The 16,642-nt window shown below is 38.5% G+C and overlaps 1 protein-coding gene across 1 annotated transcript in view; it reads left to right on the top strand.

Moving 5' to 3' along the window:
- acvr2ba (activin A receptor type 2Ba) overlaps positions 1–16,642 on the top strand; it is a 53,231-nt gene that overhangs the window by 29,052 nt on the left and 7,537 nt on the right. The window contains exons 2-5 of the mRNA XM_061238892.1: positions 12,682–12,895; positions 14,432–14,538; positions 15,305–15,441; positions 15,953–16,096. Coding sequence (XP_061094876.1) covers positions 12,682–12,895; positions 14,432–14,538; positions 15,305–15,441; positions 15,953–16,096 — 602 coding nt within the window. The remainder of the gene's footprint in view (positions 1–12,681; positions 12,896–14,431; positions 14,539–15,304; positions 15,442–15,952; positions 16,097–16,642) is intronic.

Genomic DNA, 16,642 nt, shown 5'->3' with positions numbered 1-16,642 from the left:
GATATTACTTAAGACCTTCCTCTACTGTATATGAAGTCTGGTCTGGGACCCACTACAATACCTTCAAGGACCCGCTGTTGAAAACCCAGGCTTCATGCCAATATGGTAAAAGCTTTTAAAGGTATTTTATTTATTTCCTTTTTCACATACAAGTATCTTGGACACCTGAGAAGAACTCTATCATTCCTGTTTTTGTAAATTTTTCTAGATTCCTATCAATGAGCTTTGGATTCCCCAGTGATATTTCAAGCAAAAACAAAAACATGATTTTTGCATTACTGTATGAACATTTAAGGCATTTATTGCAATTAGTTACTGTACAAAAGTACTTCACACTTAGGAGCACTTTTACTTTCACTTAGTACTTTTACCTTAGGAGCTAACGTCATTTTAGAATATTGTCCTGTATCATTATTGAAAATAAAATAATTTGCTGGGTCGTAAATTGTAAATGGCTGTTTTGGATATCAGGGGTGTTTAATGCACTGTTCATTAAACTCCTCTACCCACCAAGTGTATGGCTCTCCAATGAGCCATGACTGGAGAGCTAATTACCATTCTTTAAAGTAATAGATGCACTGGACCAGCCAGATTGACATATAGATTCATCTATATGCTCTATGCAGGGCGAATGATATCGATATTCTGCAAGGTGAAGTATTTTTTATGTGCTTATCTTTGTTTGTGAGCATCTTATGCAGGGTGGAAGGAGAGGTTAACCTCTCCCCCCTCCCTGCCGCTGTTGTAAATTATATTTGGTTACCGGCAAAATTTAACCATTATTTTAGAACACAAATGTACACTCACCTAGCACTTTATTAGGAACATCTTTACTTTATTACACCTACTTTTTCATGCGATTATCTAATCAGCAATTTGTGTGGCAGCAATGCATACAGTCGTGTAGATATGGGTCAGGAGCTTCAGTTAATGTTCACATCAACCATCAGAATGGGTGACTTTGACCATGGACTGATTGTTGGAGGCAATCCAACAATTAGATTGCACAGGGTGGTTTGAGTATCTCAGAAACTGCTGATCTCCTGGGATGTTCACATACACTAGTCTCTAGGGTTTGCAAAGAATGGTGCAAAAAATTATAATAATAATAATCCAGTGAACAGGAGTTCTGGAGACAGAAATGCCTTGTTAATGAGAGACGTCAGAGAAGAATGGCCAGACTAGTCAAAGCTGACAGGAAGGTGACAGTAATGCGAATAACCACACATTACAACAGTGGTATGCAGAAGAGCATCTCTGAACACACAACCCATCATAACTCTTAAGTGGATAGGCTACAGCAGTAGAAGTAAAAAAAAATAAGTATAATAAATACCTAATAAAGTGCTCACTGAGTGTATATCTTATGCTATGATGTGTTGCAGTGTGAAATGATTAACATAGGCGACAATATGGTATCTGTCTCATTCCGATGGCTTCAGGCACAAATTAAGGTGTTCTCTTGGATAAGGAAGATGTGATTGACATATCACAACTATGGGGGAAGGTTTACCACTGCAATAATATTCAAAATAATTTAATCAGCGAAATTAAACCCCCCTCAAGGGACAGTTTAGAATGAATGCCCCTTTAGAATTTTAATTGGTTTTGAAATTACTGGTGCTACAAGATTTGTTTCGAAAATTCAGTTACAACAAGATTATAAGTCTTCATTTAAATAACAAAAAAAAAAAAAAAAAAAAATCAAGGATTAGTATAACAATCAAGGATTATGCCACTAGCCATACCCCCATCATAGTTTTCCCGTGCCTCATGCTGGGGTTGGGCTTGTTTCGTGCATGGATGGGAGACATCCTGCTATTTAGATGAGTATTTTATAAAGCTTTTTATCTCCATTATTCTGTTACTCCTCAATTTGGATTGCCCACTCAAAATGACAAGTCTGCAATACTTCTGGCAGGGAGCTAACGTGTGTGCTTGCTAGAGTGGAGCTATTTGAGACGATGTCTGACAACCACCTGCAAGCTTGTTTCAGAAAAAATACAACATGTACGCTAAGCTTATATGAGACTCAATCATTTTGTTATCATCAGCTTTTCATAAAGAAACTACAGTTTCATTCCACAAACTTGAAGTGATATTACTTGGGCTGGAATATTTTTAGGGGAGCTTTTTAGAGGCTTGGCTTCCCTTGCCTCCTGAACAGGTGTTGCTGCTAGCTATAGGCTATAAGAGTAAACTTGACCTAGTAATTGGGGTAGTTGCAAGCTAACTAGCTGCATTATATGGTATTATATTTCAACTGCTCAAGCATGACTGGAATACAGCTGTGAATCTTTCAGAAAATAATGGCAGTTATGGCTGTGGCAACATTCAAACATCTTCTTTTGCTGTTATGATTTGTACAGAGTGGTACAGTGTGGCACATCGTTCATGTTTTGGTGAATAAATTACTTTCTCCTCCTTTTGTTTTTTTCTGGTTATACACTTAATGACATCAGCATGCAGAAGTACTTCCTTGTTTTATTATCTTAGCAATTTGTTTTAGTTTTTTTGCTTATTTGCTTTATATGAGAACCTAATATCAGTAGAATATGTCTTAAGTTGAATTTGAGTTATTTTAAAACAAATGTTTAGCGCATAAAATCATACCTCTTGAAAAATATTTAGTTTTCGAACACATGGCCTGCGATGGTGACATTACAGGGCTTGAGATACAGCCTATTCTTTGCAGCTTTTCTGGTTTAGTTACCTCTCTGCACTAGTGAACAAATATGTGGCACGTATGAGTACATATCCTTGGAACCTGCTTCTTACTCGATGATGTCATCAAATTCCATGGTTTAGAGTGCAATTGTTGCAGAAGGGTAGCTACCAGAGAATGTCAGTGTTCCACCCGTTGAAGATAATAGTCTTTGTTATGAGCATGTTATCCTGTCGCTGTAGACTGCCAACACTTAATCACTCTTACGCTGATAAACCACAGGCTTTCCACGTGGTTTGATGAAGCTGAGCCAAGCCAGAAATCTTTGAAGTTACGTGACGACAGCTTGTATACACAACTTAATCTCTCTCTTGGTCCGAAGTAAAGACTGCTCACAGTGTTCTTGATCAGCCGGAGGATATTTAATGAACATGCACAGCATTTTAATAGAAGTTTGGAATCTAATCTTGACATTAATTGTTCATTAAATGTTTCCACTTGAGTTAAATTTACCGTGACGACACTAGAGGAAAGCGTGGTGTCCAGAAGGTTTAATTACCAATCTTGCTTACTGAATTATATTTTCTTTATATTTCAACACAAAATAAAAGGACAAAAATCCATACTGTCCTGTATATTTGTCATCACATGTCTAAGAAAGTATGTTACAATATGTACAGCAGCTGTTATATAAGAGAGTCTACAGATTCTGACGTAGTAGTGCTCAGATATTTCAGTTGATGAACCTCAGTTGATCTGGGTTATAGTACAGAATTCTCATGATCGTGGAATTATCACAATTCAAAAACAGAAGTAGGATCTACAATTGATTTGTTTCTATGGTCACATAATTAAATGGCAACTAAGAGGTTGTGACAAACTGTTCAGAGGACCCAGACCCAGACCAGGGAGTATGCAGAAAATGCTGTTTTAGTTCAAAGTCAAAGCCAGGTATTCCAGTAACAGACAATGCCAGAATCGAGATGCAGAAGAATAAACCAAAAACCAAGGCGGGGGTCCAAGAGGGCTAGGCAAAATCAAAGTTGATAGAAGCAGAAAAAAAGCCAAAAACCAAATAATCGGATGTGCGGACAAAACAGAAAGGATAAGGCAAACTTGAAATCAAGGCAGAAAGGTGTCGTTACAGAATCTCAAATAAACAGGCTTACGAATAATCAGCGACTCAGTATTAATCAACGTCCTGAGAAAGTATCAATCAGAGACTGGGGTTTAAATACATGAGGCGAAGTGGGAGTGAGGACATGGGAGTGAGGAGGACAGAACAAATAAACAACAGGTGAAGAACATAATAGGGTAATGAAACAATAACAAGGGGTAAACGAAAACGCGGACTGGGTGCACAGACCAACACGTAATACAGACGGCTCCGGATTAGGGAGTGGACATTTGCATGTCGGAGATGTAGTGATAGTAAGAAACAGGTGCGAACACTTCGCTGAAACTAAGCAAGTAATCAGGTATAGCATAGGAAGGCGGAGCTATAGAACAGCATGGAAAATACGAGATCACATTAGTGAGTTAGTTACGTGATTAAATCTAAACTACCCAAATTAAGTGACTGTTAGTTTATTAGTTAGACAGACAGTAAGGGTATTAATATGATTAGTACTGCACAATATCTAAATTAGTAGTTGTTAGTAAGAACAGTGCTTTACAAAATTAACTAGCAAAAGAAGCCGGAAGTAAGGAATGCGAGGCTGGAAGAATTGTTGGAAGTCCGGAAACTACCGAAACCACCCAAATAGTGCAGCACGCCGACAGGGGAGTGATTATGGCTCGAAAACATCTTGACACAGACATAACAGGGGATGACGAAATGTAATAAACAGTAATGGATGGTAAACAGAAAACCAGATATGATAATGAAAAATAATAAATTACAAGAATAACAATAATAAACAGACTCAGAAACATAACAAAAGTAGCTAGGAAGCATTGCTCAGCTGTAAAAATGTCAACCCGAACCATCAACCCAATATGGATAAAGGCCAACCGAAAACATTTCACGTATGGGTATACTACTTAAATCTCAGAACCTTTTTTGAGGGTATTATGTAGAAAATCTCATCTCCTTCTATGTTGAAATTATTGTTTTCAACTACAATCTATCAGGTTCGTAGAACACTGGACAGATGCAAGACCAAGGCGTAGCTTTTATACAATCAGGTCCATAAATATTGGGACATCGACACAATTCTCTTCTTTTTGGCTCTATACACCACCACAATGGATTTGAAATGGAACGAACAATATATGCTTTAACTGCAGACTTTCAGCTTTAATTTGAGGGTATTTACATCCAAATCAGATGAACGGTGTAGGAATTACAACAGTTTCTATATCTGCCTCCCACTTTTTAAGGGACCAAAAGTAATGGGACAATTGGCTGCTCAGCTGTTCCATGGCCAGGTGTGTGTTATTCCCTCATTATCTCATTTACAAGGAGCAGATAAAAGGTCTAGAGTTCATTTCAAGTGTGCTATTCACATTTGGAATCTGTTGCTGTCAACTCTCAATATGAGATCCAAAGAGCTGTTACTATCAGTGAAGCAAGCCATCATTAGGCTGAAAAATCAAAACAAACTCATCAGAGAGATAGCAAAAACATTAGGTGTGGCCAAATCAACTGTTTGGAACATTCTTAAAAAGAAAGAACGCACCAGTGAGCTCAGCAACACCAAAAGACCCGGAAGACCATGGAAAACAACTGTTGTGGATGACAGAAGAATTCTTTCCCTGGTGAAGAAAAACCCCTTCACAACAGTTGGCCAGATCAAGAACACTCTCCAGGAGGTAGGTGTATGTGTGTCAAAGTCAACAATCAAGAGAAGACTTCACCAGAGTGAATACAGAGGGTTCACCACAAGATGTAAACCATTGGTGAGCCTCAAAAACAGGAAGACCAGATTAGAGTTTGCCAAACAACATCTAAAAAAGCCTTTACAGTTCTGGAACAACATCCTATGGACAGATGAGACAAAGATCAACTTGTACCAGAATGATGGGAAGAGAAGAGTATGGCGAAGGAAAGGAACTGCTCATGATCCAAAACATACCACCTCATCAGTGAAGCATGGTGGTGGTAGTGTCATGGCGTGGGCATGTATGGCTGCCAATGGAACTGGTTCCCTTGTATTTATTGATGATGTGACTGCTGACAAAAGCAGCAGGATGAATTCTGAAGTGTTTTGGGCAGTATTATCTGCTCATAGTCAGCCAAATGCTTCAGAACTCATTGGATGGCGCTTCACAGTGCAGATGGACAATGACCCAAAGCATACTGCGAAACAACCAAAGAGTTTTTTAAGGCAAAGAAGTGGAATGTTATGCAATGGCCAAGTCAATCACCTGACCTGAATCCGATTGAACATTTCACTTGTTGAAGACAAAACTGAAGAAGCATACTGCAAGAACAAGCAGGAACTGAAGACAGTTGCAGTAGAGGCCTGGCAGAGCATCACCAGGATGAAACCCAGCGTCTGGTGATGTCTATGCCTTCCAGACTTCAGGCTGTAATTGACTGCAAAGGATTTGCAACCAAGTATTAAAAAGTGAAAGTTTGATTTATGATTGTTAGTTTGTCCCATTACTTTTGGTCCCTTAAAAAGTGGGAGGCACATACAGAAACTGTTGTAATTCCTACACCGTTCACCTGATTTGGATGTAAATACCCTCAAATTAAAGCTGAAAGTCTGCAGTTAAAGCACATCTTGTTCGTTTCATTTCAAATCCATTGTGGTGGTGTATAGAGCCAAAAAGATGAAAATTGTGTCGATGTCCCAATATTTATGGACCTGACTGTATTTCGTCTTTATTGAAATATGGGCAGGTCAGACAGGCGGGGTTCCGTAGCCAGCAAACAGGGATAGCAGGGAATAAGCAGTTAGTAATTAATAGTCCTGGCAATGCGTCAAAACTCCAGCAAACCGGAATAACACGGATAATCCAAATTGTAGTCGTAGTCACAGGCGAAGGGTCGAAAACGAGCGGGTAAATCAGACAGAAGCGGGTATCAAGCCGATATAAACGCTGGAGAGTATGGTTTTGACACATAACGATCTGGCAACAAACTAGACAAACAGAGGGGGTTTTATAAGACCGGTAACGAGAAGGAATGGCAATCAGGTGTGGGAAACAATTAAAGAATTAACTGACAGGATGACTACGGTGTGCACAGTGGGTACCAAAACACAGAAACGTGATGCACATAGACAAAAGGCTTGACAATGAAAACACAGAACCTGACACAATCCCTGTTTTTATATCTTAATCAAATACCTAACGACTTTGAACACCAGGTCAACTGCCTCCAGACCCTTCCAGCCACACCTTGTTTTCCCAGGTTTTCCATATTAAATTAGGACTCAGTTTGAATATATTTGTACATATCTTCACTGGTCCATGGGTGCTGGAGAAAGATCATTTTCTGATGCCAAGCCATGTTTGACATTAATATAAAACATCTGGTTTGTGGGTGATTCAAGGTATTACAATAGTTCCCCTAATTTGTTTACATTCCAAAAACATGATATACCCATGTAATATGTTTATTCCCTGTTAAGTTACTACTGCGTTTTTATTTTTTGGCTATGGAGAAGGAAGGGTGGTATTGTCCTATTCTCCTCCCTCTGTTCTCCTTTTAGTCTGTTTCATTTGGTTATTTGTAGAGAATTTTTCATATGGAGCCCCAGACTTAACCTTGCAGAGTTGAGGTTACGTCTGATTTCAACTGAAAAGAAAATATACTTTTACAGAACTGTTACATAATGATTCATGTGCATTTTCAATGTGAAGAGCAAGTGGGATTTTTAATGAAAAAATACTTTGTTTAACCTTGGATATTTTTTGAGTGCAATGTTACTTTTTAAACAACTTGGACCAAGACATCAGTTCTTCTGGCCATTTTCATGCAGTTTTTTAACTGCTGATCTCAGAAATGTGGGTCATTGTTAACAAATGGAGGTTGGTTCACTTAATTTTAAGTGGGTAATGAAATTAATGTTCAAGTTCACATCCAGACTACTCTGAAAAGATCATTCCCAGTTGAAATTTTGAATCAGGCTAACAATTCACTCACTCCAGCCCTTGATTCAATGGTGTACAGGTAATTAATATCACTTACAGAACAATGAGGGACATTAGAGTATTTGAACAAGGGAATATTTCCAAAAATAGAATGAACAAATAATATATGTGAATGTTTACTGCTAAATTGTTACTTACTTCCCAACAAATTTAGCTGAAATAAACCTGTCGCAGGTTGTAACTGAGGATATGCAGTGATGTGAAAAAAATGTGGGCACCCCTGGTAAAAAAGCCTTTTACAAATAATATCTAAGTGAACAGTAGTGAACCTGAAGAAGTGAACCAGTCATTGAAGACCTTTTATTTAAATGTTTCACAGTTTCAAAATAATACAAAAATGAAAAAGGCCCTGAGCAAAAGTTTGGGAACCCTGTCAGTTAGTACTTTTTAACTCAACTATAACCGTTTGTAATCGCTTATTGTAGCTGGCTAAGTCTTTTCTCACTTTTTTAATTTTCCCCCATTCTTCCTGGCAGCTCAGAAATATTCTTTGGCCTCCTTTCATGTATGCCATGTTTGAGATCTCTCCATAGATTTTCTATAATATTCAAGCCTGGGGACCCTGGTGGAATCCATTCTTCCTTCCATTCGTACACAATCTCCTACCACACAATGGCAGAGCATAATCAATCCATATCCATGTTTAATCGTTGGCAAGGTGTCCTTCTATACAAAGGCTTCAGCATTTTTTTCTCTAAAAATACCTGCTTTGGTGGTGGTCAAAAAGTTTAATTTTGGTTTTATCAGTCCAAATCACATAGTTCAAAAAGGCTTCAGGCTTCTCAATGTTTTCTTTTGCATACTTAATAGAAATGTTTAATTTTGTGTTGAGGTCGTTCTTTCTGGCAACTCTGCCATGTAGGTCTTTGTTGTTTAAAGTACGTTGTATTGTTGTCCTATGAACAGCTAGACCTTTGTGCTACTCTATTTTGCAGCTCTTTTATAGTGATGTGTGGGTTCTTCTGAGCATTTCTCACCAGGTCTCAGGCCATCTGAAAATTCGCTTGGTCTTCCAGACCATGCCTTGACTTGAACTTTTACATTATTACATTATGGGCATTTGGCAGACACTCTTATCCAGAGCGACAGTTGATTAGACTAAGCAGGAGACAATCCTCCTCTGGAGCAATGCAGGGTTAAGGTCCTTGCTCAAGGGCAATGCAGATTTTATTGTGGCTACACAGGGATTAGAACCACCGCCTTTGTGTGTCCCAGTCATTTACCTTAACCACTACGCTGCAGGCCGCCCCACTTGACTTCTAATAATGTTTCTGGTAATGGAAATAGGTAGTTTGAAACATTGAGAGTTTTTTGTAGCCTTATAGTTCTTGGTGGAAATGAACCATCTTCATTCTGAAATGCTTGGACAACTGTTTAGAGGAACCCCTGGTTGTTAACACGAGATAGAACAGCCATTGCCGTTGGATACTTTAGAGTTACTCCAGAATAAAATGCTCAGCCCTGGAATTATACTCACCTGATTCATTGAAGCCCTAACGAGTAAATCACTGGGCCTTTGTAATCATCTTTTTAAAAAGTAAAAGGGCTCCAAACGTTTGCACTGGGCCCTTTTTATTTTTTATAATTCATAAACAGTAAAAAATAAAAATAAAAGCAATCTCGTTACAGTTTAATTATAATAGACATTTAAACCAGGGGTGCCCACTTTTTTCCACTGTATGTATTTTTGTATCACTTAGGTCTTAATATGTTCAAAAAAAGGAATTATTTCACTGAACTGAATGAACATAATTTGTAACTTGACGATTACCTTGTGATAGATCATTGAAGATCTGGCACTGTGCCACAACTGTGTGTCATGTAGCAGTGTGCCACACACATGCTCCTATTAACCATAACGCAGTCAGTATGCTGTTTAAATGATGTCTGTTTCACCGACCACAACATAAAAAGCAAAGAATTGGCTTTTGAATTATTTTGCTTAGAAATTTCGATACAACTTTTCTCTACCCTGAGAAAAATGACAGTACATGCACGTACGTAAAAAGACCTGTCATATTACATGATTGTGAAAATAAATACATGGATGAGCATACTGCAATGTTGGCTAAAGCACTTGGAGGGTTGGATGTGCTTTGAAGCTTTGAAGCTCAAAGGCTTCTGGGAATGACTAATGGACTGAAATTGTACAGCTCTATGGCTCACCTGTGCACAGTAACTGCATAGTTTTTTGCGTAAATTGTCAGGGCTGCATTAGGGTTAGGATGATTGTGAAATGGCCAGTTCAATGAAATGGCTTGTTTTATTATGTAAAAGTGTAATTGTATCCTGTATATTGTGCAATAATTGTATCACTATTGATCACTATTGAGGCTGCATAGGAGTTAAGCAGTCATACATGTATTTTGCTAGCTTACTGTAAAGTGGGCCAGTGGTTGAAACATGTATCAGTGAGTGAGGTAACCTTTTAAGAGCACAGGCAACTTCTTGCAATATCCAAGGCATCCGCAGTCTCCATTAGCCTTAATATCCGCAATAGAGCCTTGTAAATTCTGTTCTTGACTGTTGATCAGGGTCTTTTACTGAGGCACCTAGCTTTTTAGTATTCATGTACAGTACATCAGTGTACACAGGGCATTGGAATTCATCCTCATTTCTGTTATTTTCACAGTGCTGTTTGGGTATTGTGTGTGTGTGCGCGTGTGTATGTGTGTGTATTGTGTTTGTGTATTTGTGTGTGAGTGTGCGAGTGAGTGAGTGAATGACTGAGTGAAAAGGGCTTTGTCTAGGGGACGGGCTGACGGCAATACTCCCTACATTTCACGTTGCCTAGCAACCGTAATGCACAGATTTGTGAGAACATCTGCTGTGCCCAGCCCTGCCAAATTTGTGTTGTATAGTAAACACAGATTCACACTTCCTGTTCCAGCGAGAGATAGTAAGGCTCTTTCCTGCTGTTCTTTTGATTTTTTGAAGCATTTTTAATATGATTTAAAATAAACAGTATCTTGTCTCTACTTGTGGGTGGTTGTATGCAATCCTTTATATGACCTTTCCCCAACTTCTCATACAGCATTTTGTAATAATGTGGTGGATATTACAAAACAGTGGTTTATTTGCTTTGATAAAGCAGTGAAAGTAAACTAAACTTTTAGGAATGGCCTTGGATTTGTCCTGTGAATAAACATCAAAGTAGCTGTGGTTCAAATGGATTTATTCCCATGTTTATTTTTTTTGTTTGCCATAAAGGCACATACGGTCCCCATCCAAAGGTATTGGAGCAGCAAGGTCAATTTTTGCTATACACTGAATACAATTGCGTTTGAGGTCGAAAGATGCACATGAGATGACAGATCTGAATTTCAGGTTTTATTTACTGGTATTTTTTTTTTATAAGATTCGTTAAACAACTTAGAAGATATCACATTTTGTATCACACTACCCAATTTTTAGGTGAGCAAAAGTATTGGAACCTGTGACTGACGGGTGTTTCTTATTGCCCAGATGTGTTCCATATTTAGATGTGAATACCAGGAAATAAAAACTCTTGTCTCGTGTTCATCTTTTTATCTCAACCCCAAATGTATTCAGTGTATTGCAAAAACAAAGGAATTTGCCTTGCTGTTCCAATACTTTTGAAGGGGACTGTATCATAATTAAAAGGTTAAAATATTAATTTATTATTCATTGTGGAAATGAACATATTAGCTTAAACTCAAGTTTAAAGTCCATTTGATAGAAGTAATAGCAGTTCCATGTGATTTAATTCACACCATTTGTGGCTTTGACTAAAATTGTGGCCTTTTATTTTTGAAGACCTTTGTGAAAACTTGTTTGGCTGATATCATGTTAGATACATCTAAACATAGCTTTCAAGATAGTAATCTAAGTCGACAGTTAAATGACTTGAATGTATTTATTAAGCTAATGTATATTCAAAGTGTTGCTTTAACAGAAGAGTAAAAATAGCTGCTGCCAATATTAAGCCAGTTTCAAAGCTTCTAACTGGGCTCTTGAAGCACAGTGTCCTTATCGAATGTTTGTACTCACAATCTACAGTCACAGTCCATCTTGCTTTTGGTTGCTGAGGAGAATCCTCAGCATTTCCTGAGAAAATTATGAATCCTGAGGAGTAATATATACCTGCCAGAAACAAAGAGCCTCCATTTTGTTTCAGTTCTTAGTTCACCCCTCCCTGTGGGATAAATATAGTTTTACCACACCTCCGGAACAGTGAGCCAGAATGAAGACAGCGTGACACTGTAACAAAGGGAGTGAATTAATCAGTTTTTATCCAATTAACAGTTAAAATGTGTTAATTCAAGCTGTGCAAACCCATTTAGGTCATTTCTTTTTCATATGAAAATGAAAATTTTTATTAAGCAGAATGACCATGGAACAAGTCTACTGCCTACTTTTTGCATGCCTCAGTCTATTTGTCAAGCATATAAACTGATCTGTGACTTTTGCCATTCAGATTTGATCAGTCCAACCAACTGGCCATTTTGACTAGAAAGCACACAGGCACAGGTGCACATTGATCTCTAGCTAAGTCTCAGGCGTGGTCTTAAATGTGTTATTTTAATTCTGTTTATCAAGACCTGTTTATTTTGATTGCTGCTTGAAGAAGGGATTGGTTTTAGGACATTTTGAATTATTTTCATGATGTCAGTATAAGACAAGATCTGTTAACCCAGTCCACATACACTTTTTTGGTAAATGGTAAACGGACTGCATTTATACTGTACACTCATTCACACATGCACTCACACATCAACAGTGAAGGGCTGCCATGCAATCAGCTCGTTGGGAGCAATTGGAGATGAGGTGTCTCACCCAGGAAGAATTTGACACACCCAGGGTGGTGGGTCAAACCGGCAACCTACCAAACAACCGCTCTTACTGTACCTCCTGAGCTAATGTGGCCCCTTTTCCCCTTATTCCCTTAGGACCAAGCCATGGAGAGGTGGAGACCAGGGAATGTTTATACTACAACGACAACTGGGAGAGTGAAAAGACCAATCAGAGTGGAGTGGAGCATTGCGAGGCTGAGAAGGACAAACGACTACACTGCTATGCATCCTGGCGCAAGAACTCTACCACGGGTAACATCAAGCTCGTGAAAAAGGGCTGCTGGTTGGATGACTTCAACTGCTACGACAGGTTAGTCCCTACACACAGCTCTCACGCTGAGGTAATGAAGCAAAGGTTATCTCATCTCTCAGAGCCTAAGCATATGTTGGTTTTACTGGTACCCATCAGTTGCCCAACGTACTGAGCAGTGGGGAGAAACTTTACTTCAGATCGTCTTGATGTTTGTTAATTTAGTTGGAAACCTGCAAGCTACTTTTAAGAGCTGTTAGGTGTTTGTTGCAGAAAAAGTATTTCTTTTTTGAAAATGAAAAAAAAGGTTAGTCTTTACTAATGTGTATGTTTTTCCTATTTATGGCAATAAGGTATAATTCTGAATAGACACAGAATACAGATCCAATGTTTTCATTGTTGAATATTACAGTTATTTTAACATCACAAGTATATACATACTTTCCATTTACACTACAGCGAGAAGTAAAAATAAGTTCTCTGCAAAATAAGCATTGGGGAAAAACACAGTTGTACTGTAAATTCACTGACAGCTGCCGGGTGCACTATTGTGAAAGGTCAGGTGTCAGCAAAAACACTAAGGTATATGCTCCTGGTCATATACCAGAAACATTTACAAGACTCCCCATTAACCTTGTCTCAAAATAAATCAGGTCAATAAAAATACGCTGGTTTCATTGAAAACCTCTATGAACCCTGGGTAAGGTAATATAATCCAGTGCGAGTAGTAATTTAGCTGCATGTTTATGGCTGTTTTTTTAAGTCTTACTTTTCTGTGTTTTTATAGCCAACCTATTGTAATTGGTTTTATAGCCAGCCTATTGTAACCTATTGTAATAAAGTGAGATATGCCTGTACATGTGTTTATTTTGGCTTAAGAACTGCTCCACAGTTTACTTTGTATTTGTGTCAACCATATTATTTGTACACTTACACTGTGTCATGTTGCATAGGTACAAAGGTGTGCTATTTAATGTAACTTATATTATTACTAAGTATATATGGTATCTTCACTCCCTCTACTTCATGTGATAGCCAGACTCCAGTATTTTAGCAATGTTTAAACCTCTTGTGTAGTCTTAACATTCTGTATACTCCCCTTGTTCTAAGGGTAAAACATGACCCACCTTCACTAAACCCCTAAAATGAAGCATTGAATTTCTATTTTTCTTATCTATTTTGCATGAAGAAACGACCTGTCATCAAATTTATGGGGTTTTCTCTGCTATTAAACAGTGGCGGGTCATTTTTGACCCTTAAGAATAACACAAGGGTTAAACACTCATTTTAAGTTAAAAGATATGAATAGACAAAGCATCTTCCAGTGTTCCACCGTCTAAAAACAAAAAGACAAGATTATATTATGTGCCACTGCTTCTGTGGGTAAGGGGAAGTGCATCGATATGTAATCACTCAAATCCAAAAGTTGTGTGAGTCATAAGTGAGACTCTAAGCGAGTCAGTAGGTCTATTCCTCGGCCAATATGGAGCTTCCACGCTCTGTGTCCAATAAAATCCTTCGTTTCCCCAGGAGGCATTAAAGAGCAGTTATGTCTGACAGCCTGAGCTGATACAATATTCTTTTTCATGGAAACAGACAAGAGTGTGTGGCTACTGAAGAGAACCCCCAGGTCTTTTTCTGCTGCTGCGAGGGCAATTTCTGCAATGAGAGATTCACCCACCTGCCTGTTGTCACCAGACCCGGTGAGCCTTTCTGCATTTTGCATCTTTACAGATTTTCTGCTTGATTAAACTTAAAAAAAAAAATTTTATGTAAGAATGTCTCTCAGCAGCATATACTGTATACTGGATTCTGAAATGTTTTCACAATCTCCTACTTAGTCAAACTGGCTTTATTTAGATAATTAAATTTAAGAAACGCCCGTTCCTTGCTGTCCTATTGTTATGCACTTATCGTAGAGCAAGTATCAACATACTCTATGAATTTCCTCGAGATTGTCTCTTTTAATTGGATTATTCTTGACATAAACAAGAAATCTGCTCCTGCTTAAACAGCAGTTTAATTGGCTACTGGTAGGACTGTTGCTGAGATTTTGATGTAGTAACTGCATGTTGTGGCAGGTTTTTTTTTTTACTCTGGATCTGAAACTCTTGCATTTATTAAAACATTTTTAAGGCATTTTTGCATGTATTAGTCCTTGTTCTTCCAAAACACCTGTCACAACAAACCATGCTCTATAAAATGACAGTCGGGATTTACCGTACATGCATATATCAATTTATGCTCTCTTTATCGAGTCAGTTTTAACTGGCTCTGATATGTGAATTCCTTTCAACTTTTTTGAAAATCTTTTGTGTCGATTTGCTGAAACGCATCCGTGCGTGTTAAGAACAAAACAGCAACTGGCCCTTTTCTTTTCATAGCAAAACAAAGAGTTGACAGTGATTGTACACTACTGTTCCCACCCCTCGACCCCCTCTGACGGTTTGTAACTGTTGTTGTGTACAGCGGTGGTCCGCCCACCTCTACTCAACATCCTAGTCTATACACTGCTTCCCATTACTGTACTCTCCATGGCTCTGCTGCTGGCATTCTGGATGTACCGACATCGCAAACCGCCGTATGGCCACGTGGACATTAACGAGGCGAGTATCTCTTTCTCTCTCTCTCTCTCTCTCTCTCTCTCTCTCTCTCTCTCTCTTTCTCTCTCTCTCTCTCTCTCTGTCTTTCTCTCTATCTCACTTTCTCTCTCTCTTTCTGTCTCTCTCTATCTCTCCCTCCCTCCCTCTAATCCTTGCAGTACTCTTCTTCTCTCCTCCATTGGCTGCCATCTTGTTGCCATTCCCACAGCTACTTTGTGGGCCACACTGTTTAGCAAACACTCCCTCTAGTGTTGATTCAGCCTTATTGCTGGTTGTCATTTGTCTAATCTTCCATGCAATTGACACCAATGCTACTGTGTTACAGAATCCATCAAGCTTTCACATAATCTAATGTGTAATTTTCAGTACGTTGTAGTCATACCATTTTCATATCTATTATAAAAATTGTCAATGTTGTCTCTGTCTTTAACTTCAGTACGTTCTGTGTAGTGTTCCAAAGAGAAATGTAGTTTCCTTCAGTTTTAAAACTTTCAAATCTTACATACTTTATCAGGACCCTGGCCCATCCCCTCCATCCCCTCTGGCTGGCCTTAAACCTCTGCAGTTACTGGAAATCAAAGCCAGGGGGCGCTTTGGCTGCGTTTGGAAGGCACAGCTGATGAATGAATACGTAGCTGTGAAGATTTTCCCCATTCAGGTGAGTCAAGATTGCTCTTCTGATTGCCAAGCATGTGCTTCATTCTGGTTTACGCGTGTATGTATGTGTGTATGTGTGCACGTTTGTGTGATATACTGTATTTATAATGTGTGTGATAAATACAGTTGCCTTAAAGGAATACACCAACATTTGGGAAATATACCTTTTTTCTGACTTACCCAGACTTAGACAAGATATTCGATTTAATTATAATTTTTGTTCATTCACTGACTTGGTTTCCATGTTAGCGTAACGTGTTAGCTTAGCATAAAGACTTGAAGCCTATAGGAGTCAGTAGCATATCTCCTTCAACGTGAAGAAATACACCTTACAGCAACTCCAAAGCTGTCTTATTTACACAAGGTATCATGTGTATTTGAAATACACGTGTAGTTTGTGAAATATGAAGTTGCTGCATTAGCCCATGATTGCGGGGGGGAGGGTCTAAAAAGGGCTGCACGATATTAGGAAAATATGCAATATGGGACAACGTTGTTGAATAACAATGACAATATGACCTGCGAGAAATACACAAATATTGAAGTG

Source organism: Conger conger, chromosome 4 (assembly GCF_963514075.1).
Source record: "Conger conger chromosome 4, fConCon1.1, whole genome shotgun sequence".
Lineage (NCBI taxonomy): Eukaryota > Metazoa > Chordata > Actinopteri > Anguilliformes > Congridae > Conger > Conger conger.
This window is presented reverse-complemented; position numbering and strand designations above follow the sequence as displayed.